This window comes from Octodon degus, unplaced genomic scaffold, assembly GCF_000260255.1.
Source record: "Octodon degus isolate 3935 unplaced genomic scaffold, OctDeg1.0 scaffold00097, whole genome shotgun sequence".
NCBI classification, from domain to species: Eukaryota; Metazoa; Chordata; class Mammalia; order Rodentia; family Octodontidae; genus Octodon; species Octodon degus.
Genome location: NW_004524673.1, coordinates 7,947,049 through 7,963,931, shown reverse-complemented (window position 1 = coordinate 7,963,931; position 16,883 = coordinate 7,947,049). Strand labels below are relative to the sequence as shown.

Genomic DNA, 16,883 nt, shown 5'->3' with positions numbered 1-16,883 from the left:
TTATGTGAAACACTTTCAAGCCACATTTGCATCTGTCAGTGGTCCAAAGCCTAAGGTGGTTAGCCCTGGCCCTAACCTAGGGTCTGAAGCTGCAGAGAGTACAGCCCAGATCAGTGCTCTCCTCTAGCCATGCCTGGTGATTATTCCTCAGATGTGGAGGGAGGCACACTCACCCTTCACCTTCTAATGCCCCATCTATCCCACGCTTCTCTGGAGGCCTTTTCTAGCCACAAAGCCTCCTTCCTTACAGAACCCCGGTCAGGAGCTGCAAGAAGAAGGAGGTGGGCCCTGCTCTCTACTCGCAGTGGCTGAAAGGAACACTGTAGCTGTCAACTGCAAGGGCCGTGGGCACAGGCTGATTTCTCTTCTGGTCAATAAAGCTGTTTATAACTGAAAAAAAAAAACACACCCAGACATATAATAATCAAGATCCCAGAAATTCAGTATAGGAACAGTATACTAAAAGCTGCTAAAGAAAAGAAACAGATCACATTTAAAGGAAAACCCATCAGAATAACAGCAGACTTCTCTTCACAAACCATGAAGGCGAGAAGAGCATGGAGCAAAGTATTTCAAGTCTTACAAGAAAACAAATTCCAACCCAGACTGATATATCCTGCAAAACTCTCTTTCAAGTATAATGGAGAAGTAAAATACTTCCATGACAAAGAACAACTAAAGAATTTCATGATGACAAAGCCAAGCCTACACAGACTACTAAATGATGTTCTAGAGAGGGAGCAAATTGATCACAGCCCCATGAATGAGAATGGAAAGAACCCACCAAATAGGGCAAACAAACACAGGAGAATAAGAGGTATATAATAGTAGTCTTTCAGTTATTCTTCTGTGTTTAGCAGCAAAATATTTCCATCAGCACACTCTACAAATGGACTTCTCTTCCACCCTATGGGTCATAATTCCATCTGAGTCTACAGGGTGGATTTCAAAGAAATAGTTGTCCCACAAGTGACACCTGGCCACCAGTAACTGTCATGGTCATTATGCATGTCCACAACACACTAGAACTTTGTGCAATATTATATCCTCAGACTGTTAGAAGTGCTGGTCATTTATTTGCCATTCCAGTATTTATCTTATGTTTTACTCTTAGTACTTCTTTGCTATCATGAAAACTTTTTCTTAGTTCAATTGTTTTGAAACATTTAATTTTTAATTAATTAGTATTTAATTTTCTGAATATTGTTTAATCTTAATTTTTGTTCTAAGATTTATAATATATCTTTGACTTACAATTTATTTAAAAGACATCATATGATATCTTCTGCTAGTATTAGAAACTTTAAAAAATATATTTCCATTTTCTGTTGACTTAAAAAATTATGAAAAAAAAGAAATATTGATCCTTATAGATAAGAAAAAAGAATATGAATTCATTTTCTGTGAAAGTCATCCTAAAGTCAGAAAATAATATGAGCTCAACCATGCTTAGAAAATCGATTCTGACATCAGTGTGAAGAATGGTAACTAGAGCCCAGGGAAAGAGCCCTTGTGTACCGTGTACTCACCTACGTGACTATAGCGGCTGCACATCAGTGAGCCCCTCTACCTTCCTCCATTTCTATGAATAAAAAAATATATCTCTGGTATATATGTTATACTAAAAAGTAAATAAAAAGCCATTTCCTCTTTTAAATTGCATATGTCAGATATTTGGTCACCGCAATGAGAAACTAATACTATGCCTGGGGGTTTTCCCTTTGGGATGACAGAATGTTTTGAAATCATATTCAGCAACAGAAGAATACACTTTAAATGGTTAATTTTATGTTATGTAACCTTTCCTTCAATTAAATAAAAAGATAGCTGTTATACTGAAAAAAATAAAATAGCTATTAAAATTAAAAAAATATGAATGAAACCATAGTAGAAGAATGTCATTTTGGAGTAACTTTAAGTAAATGTTTACATTAGATTAGTTTTATATAACCCTTAAAATATGTGATTTTCTTCTGTTTTCTTAAAAACAGCAAGGTTTATGAAATACATATGCTTAATGGGTCTACTAAGTGTGTTAAGAGTTGAACTATCTAATATACTAGTTATTCTCTGTAAGCCAAGTTTTGTTAAAATATGCACTACATGCAAAATAATAATATATGTTAACTACATTATAAAGTAATAGTTTTGATATATTGGGTCAAATGGTAATTGAACCTAGGGCCCTCAGTGATTGAGCTTACATCCTCAACCCTTTTAAAAATGTTTTCCATTTTGAAACAGGGTCTTACTAAGTTGCCTGAGCTGAATTCAAGCTTGAGATCCTCCTGCCTCAGCTTCCTAAATAACTAGAATCATAAGTGTATACCACAATACCCGTCACTTTTTACTTTTTTAAATTGCAGTTACTAGAGAATTTAAAAGTTACATATGCAGCTTACATTATATTTTTCTGGGTGTCATAGTTATTTTCTTATTACGGGGACAAAATATCTAACACCTACAAGTTAAAAGAGGAAGGTTTATTTTAGCTCACAGTTTGTAGAGATTTCAGTTCACAGTCACCTAGCTCCAAGGCAGGGTGGCATGACAAGGGAGAGACATTCCATGGCATGGCAGGCAGGATGCAGTAAAGCAGTGAGCCTTCCTTTTTAGTTCCTTTTTTTATTCCATCCAGGCTACCAGCCATTGGTTGGTGTCACCCACATGAAGGATGGGTCTTCCTGCTTCAGTAAATCCATTACCCACACTGAGAGCTACTCCAAACTATTCAGTGGACTAATCCAGCAGCCCACACCCATGATCTAGATGCCTCGCGGAGTGCTTACCTGAGTGCATGCAGCTTTGGGGGGCTTCTGGACAGAAACCATCTTAGATAACACTTTTTTAGAGCATAGCTTTCAAAAGAAATCTAATTTACATTTTCAGTACCCGAGAAGCTCAGTTCATTTCTCTTTGTCCCTCTGCTATCTATTATAACTGTAAATTTGATCCATTTGAAAATACTTTCACTCTAGAATCTTTTCTCTTTTTCAAGTTCATTTTTTTGTTAGTGCATATGAGTTATGCAGAGTAGTGGGCTCTCTTCTGGCACACGTATACACGCATGTCACATGATGTGGTCTTCTCTGTGTCTAGAATCTTATATTGGCTGAGCCTTTATAGGTGACATCCTGCAGCTTATCACCATGACCAGGGGTGAGATAGGAGTCTCCATGTCCTAGTCGTAGATTGGCTTTTTGGGTACAGGCATTTACAAGAATTACAGCCAACCTTTTTTTTTTCTAAATGTAATTTTTTGTTTGTTTTTTCTTCATTTTTATGTATTTGGTACAGGGTCTTACTACATAGCTCGGACTCATAATGATCCTTCTATTTTCAGCCTCCCCAGCACTGGAATTATAGGCATGTGCCACCACATCTGGATTCATTTGCTGGTTCAGCGCTCCTGGGGGCAGGGCCAGCATGGCATATGGGACTGGGGATCAAGCCCTGGACCCTGCGCTTGCCAAAGCAGGTGCTTAGTCTGCTGAGCTATCTCGGCCCAAAGCCAAGCTTTTGAACAATTCTTCATGCCTCACAAACAGTGGGTTAAATGCATTCTATTCTTTACAAGGAAGCGTCTGCCTTGATGTAGGATTGAACCAAAGAAAAACAAAAAATACACAGAGATGGAAGAAGGCAAAGAAAAAAACAATAAGATGTAAAAGAAGAAAATTTAACATTTTCTTAGTTGGATAGAAAAATCCTTTATTTTATGTTGATCCTTTGTGTAGAGATTACTCAGTGGTATTTGTTTCAGATCTTTTATCAATAAAGCAGCATTGTAGGACCTATGTAAGTTAGAAGCTCTATTTCAGAAAACCATACAGTCTTCTAAAGTTTACCATGTCAGTCTAACAAGTTTAAATTGCTGTCTTTAGTGTTTACATCTATCAAACTTGATTTTCACTAGAACTTCTTTGCTCAATATCTCTTTAATCATTTTTACTCCCTCTTTTTTAAGGTATGAAAAGCACTAAAATACAAGTGCCAAGTGTAATTAAAATGAACTTACTGTTGCTCTGAATGAATGTATGATTTTTAGAAATATAATTTTTTTACCTGTACTCATTGCAGTCTTTATCCTACATTAGTTCTAAATAAGTTGCTTACTGGTTTTTGTTCCTTTTTTTTTTTTTTTTTTACAGCTTATTTTGTAATAGTAGTCTCCGAAAGCTGCTTGTAGGACACAACCAGTTAACTCGACTGCCTGAAAGGCTGGAGAGAACTTCAGTGGAGGTCTTGGATGTGCAGCACAACCAGCTCCTTGAACTACCACCTAACCTTCTCCTGAAGGCGGACAGGTAAAGTAACCTGTCTCTGTGTGTACTGTTGGAGTCTGTTCAGTACCCTTTGCTACTGTTTTTCCTTCTGTGATTTGAGACCATTTGTGGGCATTTCTTAATTATTTGTCTGTCCTAGATTTTTGAAGAAGATGGTTTTGCCAGCCACTTCTCTGAGGATGCTGGAAGGGCTAGAGATGTGTCTTATAATTACATTTGCTGTTTATGAGAGAGGTAGATTACTCTGTGAATAAATACGTGTCATAAGGAATGTAAGTGTAAAAACAAGAATGAGGACTCTACCTCCTGTATTGTTACTGGTTAAACTTGTGCAGGCTGCTCTAGGTTTTAGCATAATTATCTTATGATTTGCTGTTTTTTCTTTCCTGTATTTGTGACTTTTGTGACAGATGAATTTTCCTTAATTCTTTTCTTATCAGTCCTTTTTTACTGCAGTTTACTCTCCTATTTGGTACAGGAAATGAAATTCTATTTTCTATGAACAGATACCACATACAGGACTTTCTTTAAAGAGAACTTTCAGGGTCAGTTGCTGTTAATTTACTTTGAAACATTGTGTTTGCTTCAGAGCACTTATTCATTGTACTGAAGTGTTCTATAGGCTGATGATCTGAATCGGTGTGAGTTCTGCTAATACTTAATTTTAGAAAATAACCATCACTTTAAAAACATTTTGAAAAGTTTAATTTTATGTTTTTATAGCCACAGAGAGAGAAATGAATGTTTTTACCTTAAAAATCTAATTATTAATCTGTTTCAGCACATGTAATGTTATATGAGTAAAATAAAAATCTAAGAACTCTAGTTTTCCCAAGGTGAATTGATTATCAGACCATGTCCTCTGAAATTCCTGTGCTTACTTCTGTCACAATACTTTGTGTGTGTGTGTCTTTCTGAGACAGGGTCTCGCTCTGCAGTTCAGGCGGGCCTTGAGCTCACTTTGCAGCCCAGGCTGGTCTGGAACTTGCAAAAATCCTCTTGCCTCAGCTTCCCAAGTGCTAGGATTACAGGCGTGTACTACTGTGCCTGGCTTTTTCTGTTACAATACTTAGCACACACTTTAGTCTTTCTTTGCTACTAGATTATTAACTCTGTGAAGCCAGTGATTATGTCTTAATTGCATTTATTTTCACTGTTTTTTAACTGTATCCAAAAAATAGGAAAGTGCTCAACAAATATTTGGTTAATGAATGAGTAACTAATTATGAATATTACCCTCAACCTTGACTTCTTTTTTTCTCCTTTCCCTTTTTAAAAAATGTGATCAGTATATAAGTCATCCTAGTAGAGCACACACTCTTGGGTGGTGCTCAGCGAACTTTTGCATGTATGTCCATGTGTCCACGCTTAGCTGTATCGTCTCTCTCTAACCATTACCCCAATCAAGATATCAAACATTTCCAGCACTTCCTGAATTTTCATTTTGTTCTACTTTGCTCATAAAAATAAAAAAAAATCTCCAGTGTGCTCATGTAAGTTACAGTGAATTTGTACTAGAATAATTATAAAGGATAATGGGATTGTGAGTAAATGATTTTTGTATTATAGTTGACCAGCACTGTATCATTCTCCTGACTAAAATGACAGTGTTTCAAGATCATTTAAAAAATGGTTTTGTGGGCCAGCCAGATAACTCAGTGGAGTAAAGCGCCAGCTTAGGCAGATGCAGGGCCAAGGGTTCAATCCCCAGCTGCCTTGCCAGCCCCGCCCCCAGGGCACGCTGAGAGGGTGATTGAGACTGGGCGTGGTGGTGCAAGCCTGTAAGCTCAGCTCTTGGGAGGCTAAAAACAGGAGAATCACTACAACCCTGTACTAAATACATTTTTTTTAATTTTTTTTTTTACTTTTATACCAAAGTATAATGCATAGCTGGTGGTAAGTTTAAGATGTACTTTATTGTTATAAATACTGTGGAGTTTGATTTCTTCTCCTGTGTAGAATTATAAGTCATGAGCTAACCTTGTGCTTAGGTGGGAGACAACTAAGGATTGCACTCAGGACCTTGCACTTGCTAGGCAGGCACTTATGCCACTGAGTTATCTTCCTGGCCCACTTTAGATTTGGTTGCCATTTTATAGTAAGACTCTACTTATCTTCCCAGTGTTCTGTACTGAATCTACAGAGCCAACTGAATAGACAGATTCATGTTTTAGGAATCCTTCAGTGATATAAACTATTTCTGAATCTGGCCAAACCTGGTAAATTCATGACTGATATGTGAGTGGTGCTGGAAACTTCCATAGGTAATAATTATTCTTTATTCATGACTACAGACTTGGTTTCAAAACAGTGATTCTACTTTTCATCCCCTAGAAGCAGTCAATAAGCAGTTGCTGAATATGCTGTGAAAAGATAGTGCTAGAGGACTCCGCCAGCTTAGTTGATGAGATGTATTTTCGTGTATAGGCATACTTGGGTGAGGATTTGGGCAAGGGGACTGTGGATTGGTCCGTGTGGATTCTGACACCTAGGATTGAAAAATGCTTGCTGCCTTCAGGTTTTGTAACCCTGTTCATGTCATGCCAAGTCTAAATGTTCTCATCTGACATATTTATTATTCCCAAATGGAGCCTGTACTTTGGAAAAGGCAGGTTTAAATGTAACTTGGATAAATTAGTATGTGAAATTAACCACTCACAGAAGATACTGCTATCATGAAGCATATGAACTAAACTAGCAATGTCAACTAAAGACATTTAGGCAGATATTCCTGTATCCCAACCACAGGACTGGCCTAGACCAGTGCACTGTGGATAGTAGACGCTGCTGTGACAGGGAAGTGGCCAGTCTTTGAGAGGAAGCAGAACGTGCTAAATGCATTTCCTGCGCAGATGAATTCTAGAGTGTAGTGTATGACAGAAAAGCAAATGATCGTAAGGGCAGACATAAAGATCTTTTCCCAGAAGGCGCATCCCAGAACCTTTGCTTCCCATCACTATAGGAGCTGCATCTTTAGGTTGGTGGCTACCACTCTAGTATTATGCTTTTTAGTCAGAAGGAAAACTTAAAAATGGGTTATCTCAGATAGTAGGGTAGTAAAAGCAGGAGGCTAAATTTGATTAGCTTTTTTTAACCTCATTTTTTTTATGAGTTCACATGTTAGAAAGTATGAAAAACAGCATTTTCTTGTGATTTACATTCAATTTGTCATTCTTAGATGGCGGATACTTCTGCTTACCCTTTCCACCACTTTAATAATGAAGGTTTTTATCTACTTAATTTTTACAAACTTAGTGATGCAGCCTTTACTAGGGTCTAATTTATAGTCAGGACAATGTGTAGACTTTGTACGTGTGGTTTGAGGAGCTCTGGGGGAAGGAATATGCTAGCACTGACAGTGATCACACAGGTCAACCCAGAAAGCATGACATTTAAAGCACTCTGGCTTTTAGGAGTCTTTATGACAGGCTTTTTGCCAAGGGTGGCTTTAGTTATGATTTGTTTTAGTTTATGGTTCAACACAGCAAGTATTACTGACCTAATAAATTTAAGTCATTGTATTAAGTACAGTGGAACATTGAGAAAATCAGAAAATATAGGTATTGCCAAGAGCTTGCACTCTAATGCAGAGTTTACAGTAACTACACAACAATAAAAGGTAGTTCTAGGAGAGTGTAAGAGATGGAAAATGATGAGGATAGTGCGTCAGTGACATGGTTTAGGCTCATGGTATAAGGAGCAGTACTTCATTTTAAGGTGCAACACATTCGCTATTTGTATTTGACAAGTAGCATCAATGCATTAATGGAATTTGGCTTTAATACTCCTTCCTATTCAGTTTGCTCCATAATATAAAATTTAAATTCCTGGCAGTCTGCGCAGCTAAGGCAGAAGGCAGAAGTTCAAGCCCAGGCTGGGCGGTTTAGCAACTTAGTGAGACTTTGTCTCAAAATTAAAAATAAAAACAAGCTGGGGATGTTGCTTAGTGCAAAGGCCCTATGTTTAATCTGCAGTACAGTACTGAGGGATAAATAGTAGTTGTCCTTTTTTCATTATTTTTACAATAACTTCATTACCAGTTTTGTATTGGATTATATGAAAGGAAAGGGCTGGGTGCAAGCTGTCATGTGCTAAAGGGTTGAAGTTGCACTCACTCTAGAACTTGTTCTTAGAAGTCTCAGGAGAGCAGTCTGAAAGGCATACATTACTGGATACAGAGTAGCAAACCAAATTTTTACTCTTTCCTAGGAGTTTTTGTATGCTTTGACTGTAGCCTGCTAAATTCAGTCTTGTGGTTTTAATTATATGTTATTATCTATTTAATAGAATAATGTATGTTAATCTGCTACTCCCTATAACAGGAAGATATTTGGTAACCAAATAAGAGATGTGACTGTACTTAAAATTAGGTGACTTCTAGTCAACTCTATCTTCCTCTGAAAACTTTAGACCCATTTTATTAAAATCATATGACTTGAATCAATAATTTATTTTCCATATTTATCTTTGAGTTTTAGTTTGAACTGCTTTTGGAAAGTTGGCAACTCTGTACACTGTATACATTTATTAAAATGTTACTCCATAAATAAGCACAATTATCTATGTATCTGTCTGTCTGTCTGTGTTTGCAGTACTCAGAATCATACCCAGTAGCACTCTACCACTGAGCTACATATAGCTCCCTTAAACATTTTTTGAGATGAGGTCTCACTGTACAGCTTAGGCTGGTCTAGAACTTGTGTTTCTCCTGCTTCAGCCTCCCTAAGTGCTTAAATTACAGGCCTGTACCACCATACCCAGCTACATGACAAAACCATTTTTTAAAATAATGAATCCTTGCATCTCAAAAATTAAACACATACAAAGAAGCTGACTGTAACTTTGTATCTTAACAGGGTAGGATTTGATTCTCTTGGGTGAACTGGCTGTTACGGGTCTTAACTTCACATCTTACCTTTTTTTTTTCTTTGACTTAAGAGTTTTCATGATGGAAATCCTAAAAGAGTTTGAGATAATTGGTTGTCATCAACAGATGGGTAGGGAATGGAGTAGGTAATTCCCCATGGGTCAACAGAGTGGATGAGTCACTGTTAGGCGTACTGTTATCCTTCTGTTCTTCCTGAGACTTGGCAGTGACTGACTCCCTGTCCACCTAGCATCTGCACATGTATTTGATAGCCAGACAGCTTCTCCCAATGGAATCATTCTGATTAACAAAACCAAAAATGGACACTTTTAAAGGAGAGTTATAGATCTCTGTTGTGGGTGGGTATCAGGTCTGTTTTTAGCACCAACTGGAGCCCCAACCTGAGTGTTTTAAGGGTCAGGAGTGGTGTCAGGAAATTTACAAATAAGGGTCGTGTCAATTGCTCGCTTGTATTTATTAACCATCCCTAGAGTATTAGTCACACAATAGACCACAAGTGCTGATGATTCAGACAGAATATGTATAAATATCAAAAGGACTAAAAGGGAACAGAAAACTTAGAAGACTGTGATTGATTGACCATGACATCCTGTCCTTTTGGCAAAGACAGATTTTTCTGGCATTTTAAAGAACTAAATTGCCTACACTGTTCTTTTTATTCTGCTGTCTTTTTTTTTTTTTTTTTTTTTTTTTTTTAATAAAGAAAGTTGTCCTGTGAAGCTCTGATGTTTTGAAAGCTGCGGTCAAGTAAAACTGTGTTTCTTTTGACATGCATTAAGAATGTCTTAGAGAAAGTATCAAGCATCTAGATTCCTGGCTCTTATTTCCAGTTCTGCTTACTTAGACATTACAGGGATAGTCTAGGAACCAACATGTTTAGCAAGGCTTCCCCCATGATTCCTGTGCAGTGATCAAACAGATGAAAGCCAAAGATGATCACAGATCCTGCTGATGATGAATAGGTGTCTATAGAATAAGAATTTTAATACAAAAATTGGTTGTGTGTTTAGTGGTATTTCTGGATGTCAAATACATCTTGTTTCATTTTTTTTATAGTGCTATGTTTTGCAGATGTTTTAAAGTATTAGTTCTTAGGCAGGACTGTAACATCAAAACCAGATAGCCATTTTTTTAAAACTAGAAAGTCAGCCAGTGGGGTTTATGGAGATGCTAGTCGCCATTCTCTACCAAGATCTCTCTCAGTTCTGGGAAAGAGAAGGACAGAGCATTGGAGAATGGCCAATAATATGATACTGACAGGGATAGGGATCTAGGAACAAGTTCTGTATGTTGTTAACCAGCGCAACTTAAAAGGTTTAATCAGTGGTTCCAGGCACCACTGAGATCAGCTGTGAGCACTCATCCTGAAAAGAAGCAAGTAATGAATTGTCAAGAGTGCCGCTGTGATGAGACGTGCTTTGGTAATCCTTACCACCACTTCTCTGATGCCCCCCAAATGGATAGGATGGGAAGTTTTGCACCACCAGTGGAGTGTGCATGTCTTTATCCCCAGGAAAACTCTAGAATACATTCAGATGTAGGGCTTTTGCAGTGAAGTGCTTCTCCTCTTGTCCAGAATTCTTCTAGGTGGATTTTGAAGCCTCACTCTGACCTACTTACTAAGAGTAACTGGGTTTAAAATGAAAATCTGTTCTAATGAAAACTCTAGATGGTTTTGTGGCATAACCAGACTTTGAGGAACTGACGTCAGATGTCTTCTCTGAGATTTTTGCTCCTTTAGCAGCCTCAGAGTATGACAGACCCCAATCTTAATTAAGGAGAGGTTAAACATTAAATAAAAAGAAAAATAAGTACTGGATGCCAGCAAGCAATCTCGCGCACTTCTATTTCACCTAAGCCTCACTCTGGAGTTGTGTGTCCTGCAAAAATGAATGAGACACATCGTTAGGAAGAGAAGCTGGCAGTGGTCCTGACTATCGTAAGACAGATAAAATTATATGCAGTTTGAAGAGGTAGCATGCAGAAAAATGTAGCTGTTACACGAAAATTGGTGTTTAGTTAAGGGGAAGAGAAACCAAAAGGAAAAGGGGAAAACTAAATATTGTACAGGACAAAAATGTGCTAATAGCAATTGGAGAAATTTTTATGCCCATGTCTTATACATTGAGCAACTACTTTAAAGATAATGTGTAATGTACTATTATTATTCTTGTATTATTTTGTATGAAATTTTATTTTACCTTTTTTCATGAAAAGAAAAAAAAAAAAAAAGGAATGAGAGTATTGAAGGATGCCCGACCTTTCCCAAACAGGTCTCTTAGTATATTTGTCTTTGTTATACTGGTAGTAGGTGACATCATTGATCAATCTAAAAATATTGTAAAACAACCTAATACCATGAAAATAAAAAAGGAAAAGATGAACATGACAAGTATTAACCTCTAAAGCGAGAAACAAAACAAAGACTGCCCACATCCATTATGGAATGGTCTCTAGACTGTGGTCAGCCAAAGAAAACTATAAGACATCTAAGGGGATGAAATATACTCAATGAGTATTTTTGATACTAAAAGACTGAGACCCTAAGAATAAAAATGGACAAAAAGTAAGGAGTACCAAGAGTGATAATTGGACTGAAAATGGAAGAGGATAGCAGTTACTTCAAAAATGAGTATTTTGGGCCAGGGATATAGCATAGCAAAATAGTGCCTGCCTGGCAAGTGCAGGGTACTGAGTTTGATTCCAGGTGCAAAAGAAGGAAGGAAGGAAAAAGGGGGGGGGGGAAGAAAAGTAAAAGAGAAGAGAGAAAAGTTTAATACAAAATGCCCAAGGCAGAATAGAGTCAAACAGAAATTAAATAAAGGATATTAAGGAAAAGCAGAAAAATAAGAGGACTGCAAGTTAGTTAAAAAAGACACACAGATATTAAAGATAAAGTAACGGAAATGGAAGATGGACCAAAAAAGAGTAACATTTGTATATGGATACTTGAAAAATAAAAACAAAATACTGGCGCAGTACTAATACTTAAAAGTGTAATCCCGCAAACTTCTCTAGCAATAAGGAAAAGATCTTAAAGTATATTTTAAAAAGCCTAGTGATTGGGTATCTGGAAAACCCTAGAATGTTCAACTTTGAAATTTATTATAGTAAAACTATTAGATTTTGAAGATAAAAAACTTCCAGCAAAAAGATCAGACTACTTTAAAAAGCAATAGACTTCTCAGAAATATTAGACAGTACAAAGGAAGGTAATAATTGAGCAGCTTTTAAAAAAAAAAAAATCACCAAAATATGATCTCGGAACCTTGGACTTGCCAGGCAGGCATTTATGCTGCTGAGCTATCTTCCCAACCCCTGAGATTTTTTTTTTTTTAATATCAAATCAAGTGTCCTTTAAGGTCAAAGTTACAGAAACATAATTGAAAATGAGATAGAGAAGAACCTAGTTAGGAGTAATAGAAATGGGAGACAGACCAAAAGGAAATATTGGTTGTATATTAGTTGTCAAGTAAAGATTAAAACGGTGGAACCAAACTCATATTTAAAACTGAAATACAAGAAATTTTTTGAACAGCAATAAAGATAGAGATGTTAAAGTTGAAAACTAAGATCATTTAATAAGGCATAAAAGTACAGAGCAGCTATTAGAAAAAATACATATTTTCATAATAGCAAAAAGCTAATATATTAAAGAATATTTATCAGAGTAGAAAATAATACATATGAGATACTATATTAGAGTTGAAAACAAACATCATGTATATAAAGTGACTGAATTTAACTCACCTTAAAAATGGAAATCATCTATGTCCATCCAGAGGATAAAATAAAATGTGATATATCTGTATATGTTATATCTCAGAAAGTTGCTAATAAGAAAGAAAATAGGTGTCAAGGATTTGTTCTTACCCTATTTACCAATGCATACACCTTAATTCTAAAGCCACTTTCTTAATAGGAGAAACTCAGAGTCTTTCTACTAAGATAAGTAACAGTACAAAGATGCATATTATTTCTATTGTCACTTAGTATTATGCTAGATGTGTTAGCCACATAGTTTAAGTAGAAAACAAATCAGTGGAGGCTTGAGAATTTGAAGAGATAAACTATCCACTTTGAGGTTATCATGATAGTATACAAGTATTTAAAAACACTAGAGAATTGCTGGTAAATAAATTCAGACAATATAACATTAAGAGACAGGATGTAAAATTAATAGGCAGGTGCTTCAGCATACAGAAACAGTAGTCATTAGAAAACATTATGTAAAAAAAAAAGAAAGCATTCTATTGGTAGCAAATTCTCCTTTTAAAACAGAATCAGGGTAGGGATAAAGTTAACAGTTTGCAAAGCTGTGTGGAGAAAGTGTTACAAATATACATTTTTACACAGAAATTTAGAAATCTAACCATATACAGCATTGTAGCAAGAGTCTTGTGACATTTTTTTGTGTCTTTTTTAAAATTCATTACCCTTTTTTTTTTTTAAAAAAAAAAAAAACCTTTTACTTGAGAGAGAGTATGGTAATAATTGGTATGTCATGACAAGAAGTACGTATTTAGAAGACCAGAATGACAGGCATTCCGAGCGTGACCCTTCTATTACACATTGCTATCTTCAGTGCAGGTATGTAAGTGTTTATTCCTATGTTTTTAATTAGTTTTTTCCTCATATTCTGTAGGGACTTAAAGTTTAACATATCAATACTTGATGGAAATTACCTATTCCATGTTATGCCCAAGATGTTTGATATTTAGACAAATAGGGTAAACTGAACTGCATATGTTGCAGGGTAATAATAAGCTTCTCTTCTGGAGGGTTAACAACCTAAGTTTGCAGATCAAAAATTGGAGAAAAGGAAGGGCTGCGAGGTCAGCCAACATTTTGGCCCTAGTCTTTCAAGGTCAGTGAAGTCTCAGGACATAGGAGAACCTATACTATAACATCCTGTAACTCAGTTGTGCCCCAGATTTTCTGATCAAGGAGATTATGGAGCCACAGAGGAATGAGATCGATGATGTATAATGTGCCTAAGGAGAGTCACATGGAGAGAAAACATTCTCTCAGGCTTTCACAGAGAGCAAATTGGTCAAGCAGTGACCGTGACTCATCCACATGGCTGACTCTGACAAAGGATCTACAAAGTGCAGTACAGGGTTACAGGATAAATCATGAGGGTACTTTACTGACCTTATCAGATACAAAAGTTACATTTCTTGTTACATAGGTCTTGCGTTATCTTGGTCTTAACCATCCAGCAGAAATGTATAAAAACGATGTATATAAAGTAATGCCATATTAATATGCTGAGCTGTGAATGGCTCAAGTCAACAACTTCTGCGGATAACCCACTACTATTGGGGACTGCTGGACTGTGTTGGATTGTTTTACTGAATTCACACACTGATAGTACTTAGATGCCAATGGACTACCCATCTCTGACAGGACTAAAAAAAAAAAAGGAGATACAAAGGAAGGACCATTTTGTATTTGTATATACAGAATTGTTAGGATAGATATACAGCTACTTTCACTTAATTCAATGAGAAGAAAGATTTGTACTAATAGTGTTTGGACAGGATGTCCTGCCTGCTTCTTGTACTGTAGATAACCACCAAGAAGATAACAATGTACAATGTATTAATCATTGAAACTGTCCTATTAATCAGCTTTGAAACTGTCTCATTGATACTTGTTTCTCAATAAAATAAAATGAAATAAAAAGAAAGTGTTAAAAAGACCTGAAATTCACAAAATCAGTTTGAACAAATGGGAAGATGTCCTCTATTCTCACATAGAACAACTTAATAAGACAGTGGCTTTTTGCAAGTTGCTTCTTTGTAAACTGAACAAAATCCTCATATAAAGATATTTATAAAATATATATAAAATCTTTTGTATAGAAGCATTCATAATGGAATTACATTAGTTGATACCACAGTTCATGTGGAAAAAAGAAACATTCAAGAAAATTCAGGAAAGCCCTGCAAAAATGAAGTGACAAGGGAGAGCCAAACCTTATTGACATCTGAATATGTGGCCTTCTGGTCTTCCTGCTAAGAAGGCCTAGCATCTGTGACACTGCATTGGAGAATCCCTATCAGGAAATGCACCTGTACTTAGAGCTTGATCTCTCAAGTACCAGAAAAAGAGCCAGGAATCCTTAGAAAACATGATTAACTCTAATCCTAAAGTCAGTTAAATACAAGATGGATCTGGAAGTATGCCAAAAGGTCCCGACACCAATTTGATTATATTTGGGATAATTTGAGGAACAAATGAAAATAAGATGAATGAATTATATTGAGTAGAATAAAACAGGTATTTTATAAGTCTATGTTGATATGAGTAAACAAATAGAGATGCTCCTTACAATATTATTCCAATTAATATTAACTCTTAAGTAGGACTCACGGAAATAGAAAAATAAGCATTTAGCAAATACCATAGAGATCATTATTGTGACCAAAAATGCTAAATTCGTGAGTGAAAGTCTCAGTGACCTCCCACAAATTTATTAATTACTAAAGAAATTGTAACTTTACAGTGGAGATACTTGACAGGTACCACCAAGTGATCAGAGTTACTGTTGCCAATAGTGAGGTGTTGGCATGATGTTTCTCCTGACACGCACTAGGAAAGGTACAACTTCTGTGGTCTTTTTCTCCCCCCAAATTGTGACCTTATTCCAATGTGACAAATCATGAAACAAACCTAAACTGAGTGACATCAGTTGCCCTGATAATCCTTCAAAAGTTCATTTACAAAATAGAAAACTGATGGGAGGAGATGAAGGGAGTACAGTGTGAAACACAGACAGTCTTGCTTTGAATCTTGAGCCAGATGAAGGACATGAGTGGAAAAATTGATGCAAGTAAGATTAGGTCCATAGACTAAGTTATTGCCTCCACATTAATTTAAGCCTAAAATTGTTTTGTGTCAGCCCTTCCAAAATAATGGTGACATGAATTGTTAGATTATGTCCACTTTTTCTTAACTTGAATTCTCCAATGTTAGTTGTTATTGCTGGATGATAAATAATTGTGATTTTTGTTTTCAAACTGATTAGTAGGGTATAACATTAGTGAATTGTAACTATCACTCTAAAAATGTCAGTATTACAGAATGATTTTAAATATTGTTTCATAAATGTTCGTTTCAGTTACATCAAATAGATGTTTCATGTGTACTGACTACTCACTTAACAGGTATTATATAATCTTAGATACCATCATAAAAAATTGGAAAATGCCTGCTTCAAAAACTAACATCTTTGTGAAGATAGATGAAATTGTCTAACTTCAGGGGCATGCAAAAGAGAAATTTAGGTAATTTCATTTGACACTTCCGAAATATTTTGCAGAGAAAAACCAGGGAGTTGTCTAAAAGTAGAAGAGTTTTATTCAGTTTAAACATTTAGCCTGTTGGAGTTTTAATAGATAATAGGTCCTAAAGCTGATCTCCTAACAAACTTTTCAAAGGCAGAATACCTGGCATGTCTACCCGTATACAGATTCCTAAGGTATCAAGTTCTATGCTGTTTCAGACCCAAAATCTGGCTGTAAAATTTAAGTGTGTGTAGAAATTTCTGAAATGCAAACATGACAAAAATAAGCAACCTTGATGGGCAAGATGGACATAGTCAACCCAGTCCTAGCCCAGGTCCAGTGAGTGTGTGGAGAGCTTCCTGCTACCCTGCGCCGGCGGGACCAGTCCCAGCCCAGGCGCAGCGTGGGCCGGACCCT

At 36.3% G+C, this 16,883-nt stretch overlaps 1 protein-coding gene across 1 annotated transcript in view; it reads left to right on the top strand.

Moving 5' to 3' along the window:
• Positions 1–16,883, top strand: part of Phlpp1 (PH domain and leucine rich repeat protein phosphatase 1) — a 243,207-nt gene that overhangs the window by 188,148 nt on the left and 38,176 nt on the right. Inside the window, exon 11 of the mRNA XM_023723146.1 lies at positions 4,152–4,307. Coding sequence (XP_023578914.1) covers positions 4,152–4,307 — 156 coding nt within the window. The remainder of the gene's footprint in view (positions 1–4,151; positions 4,308–16,883) is intronic.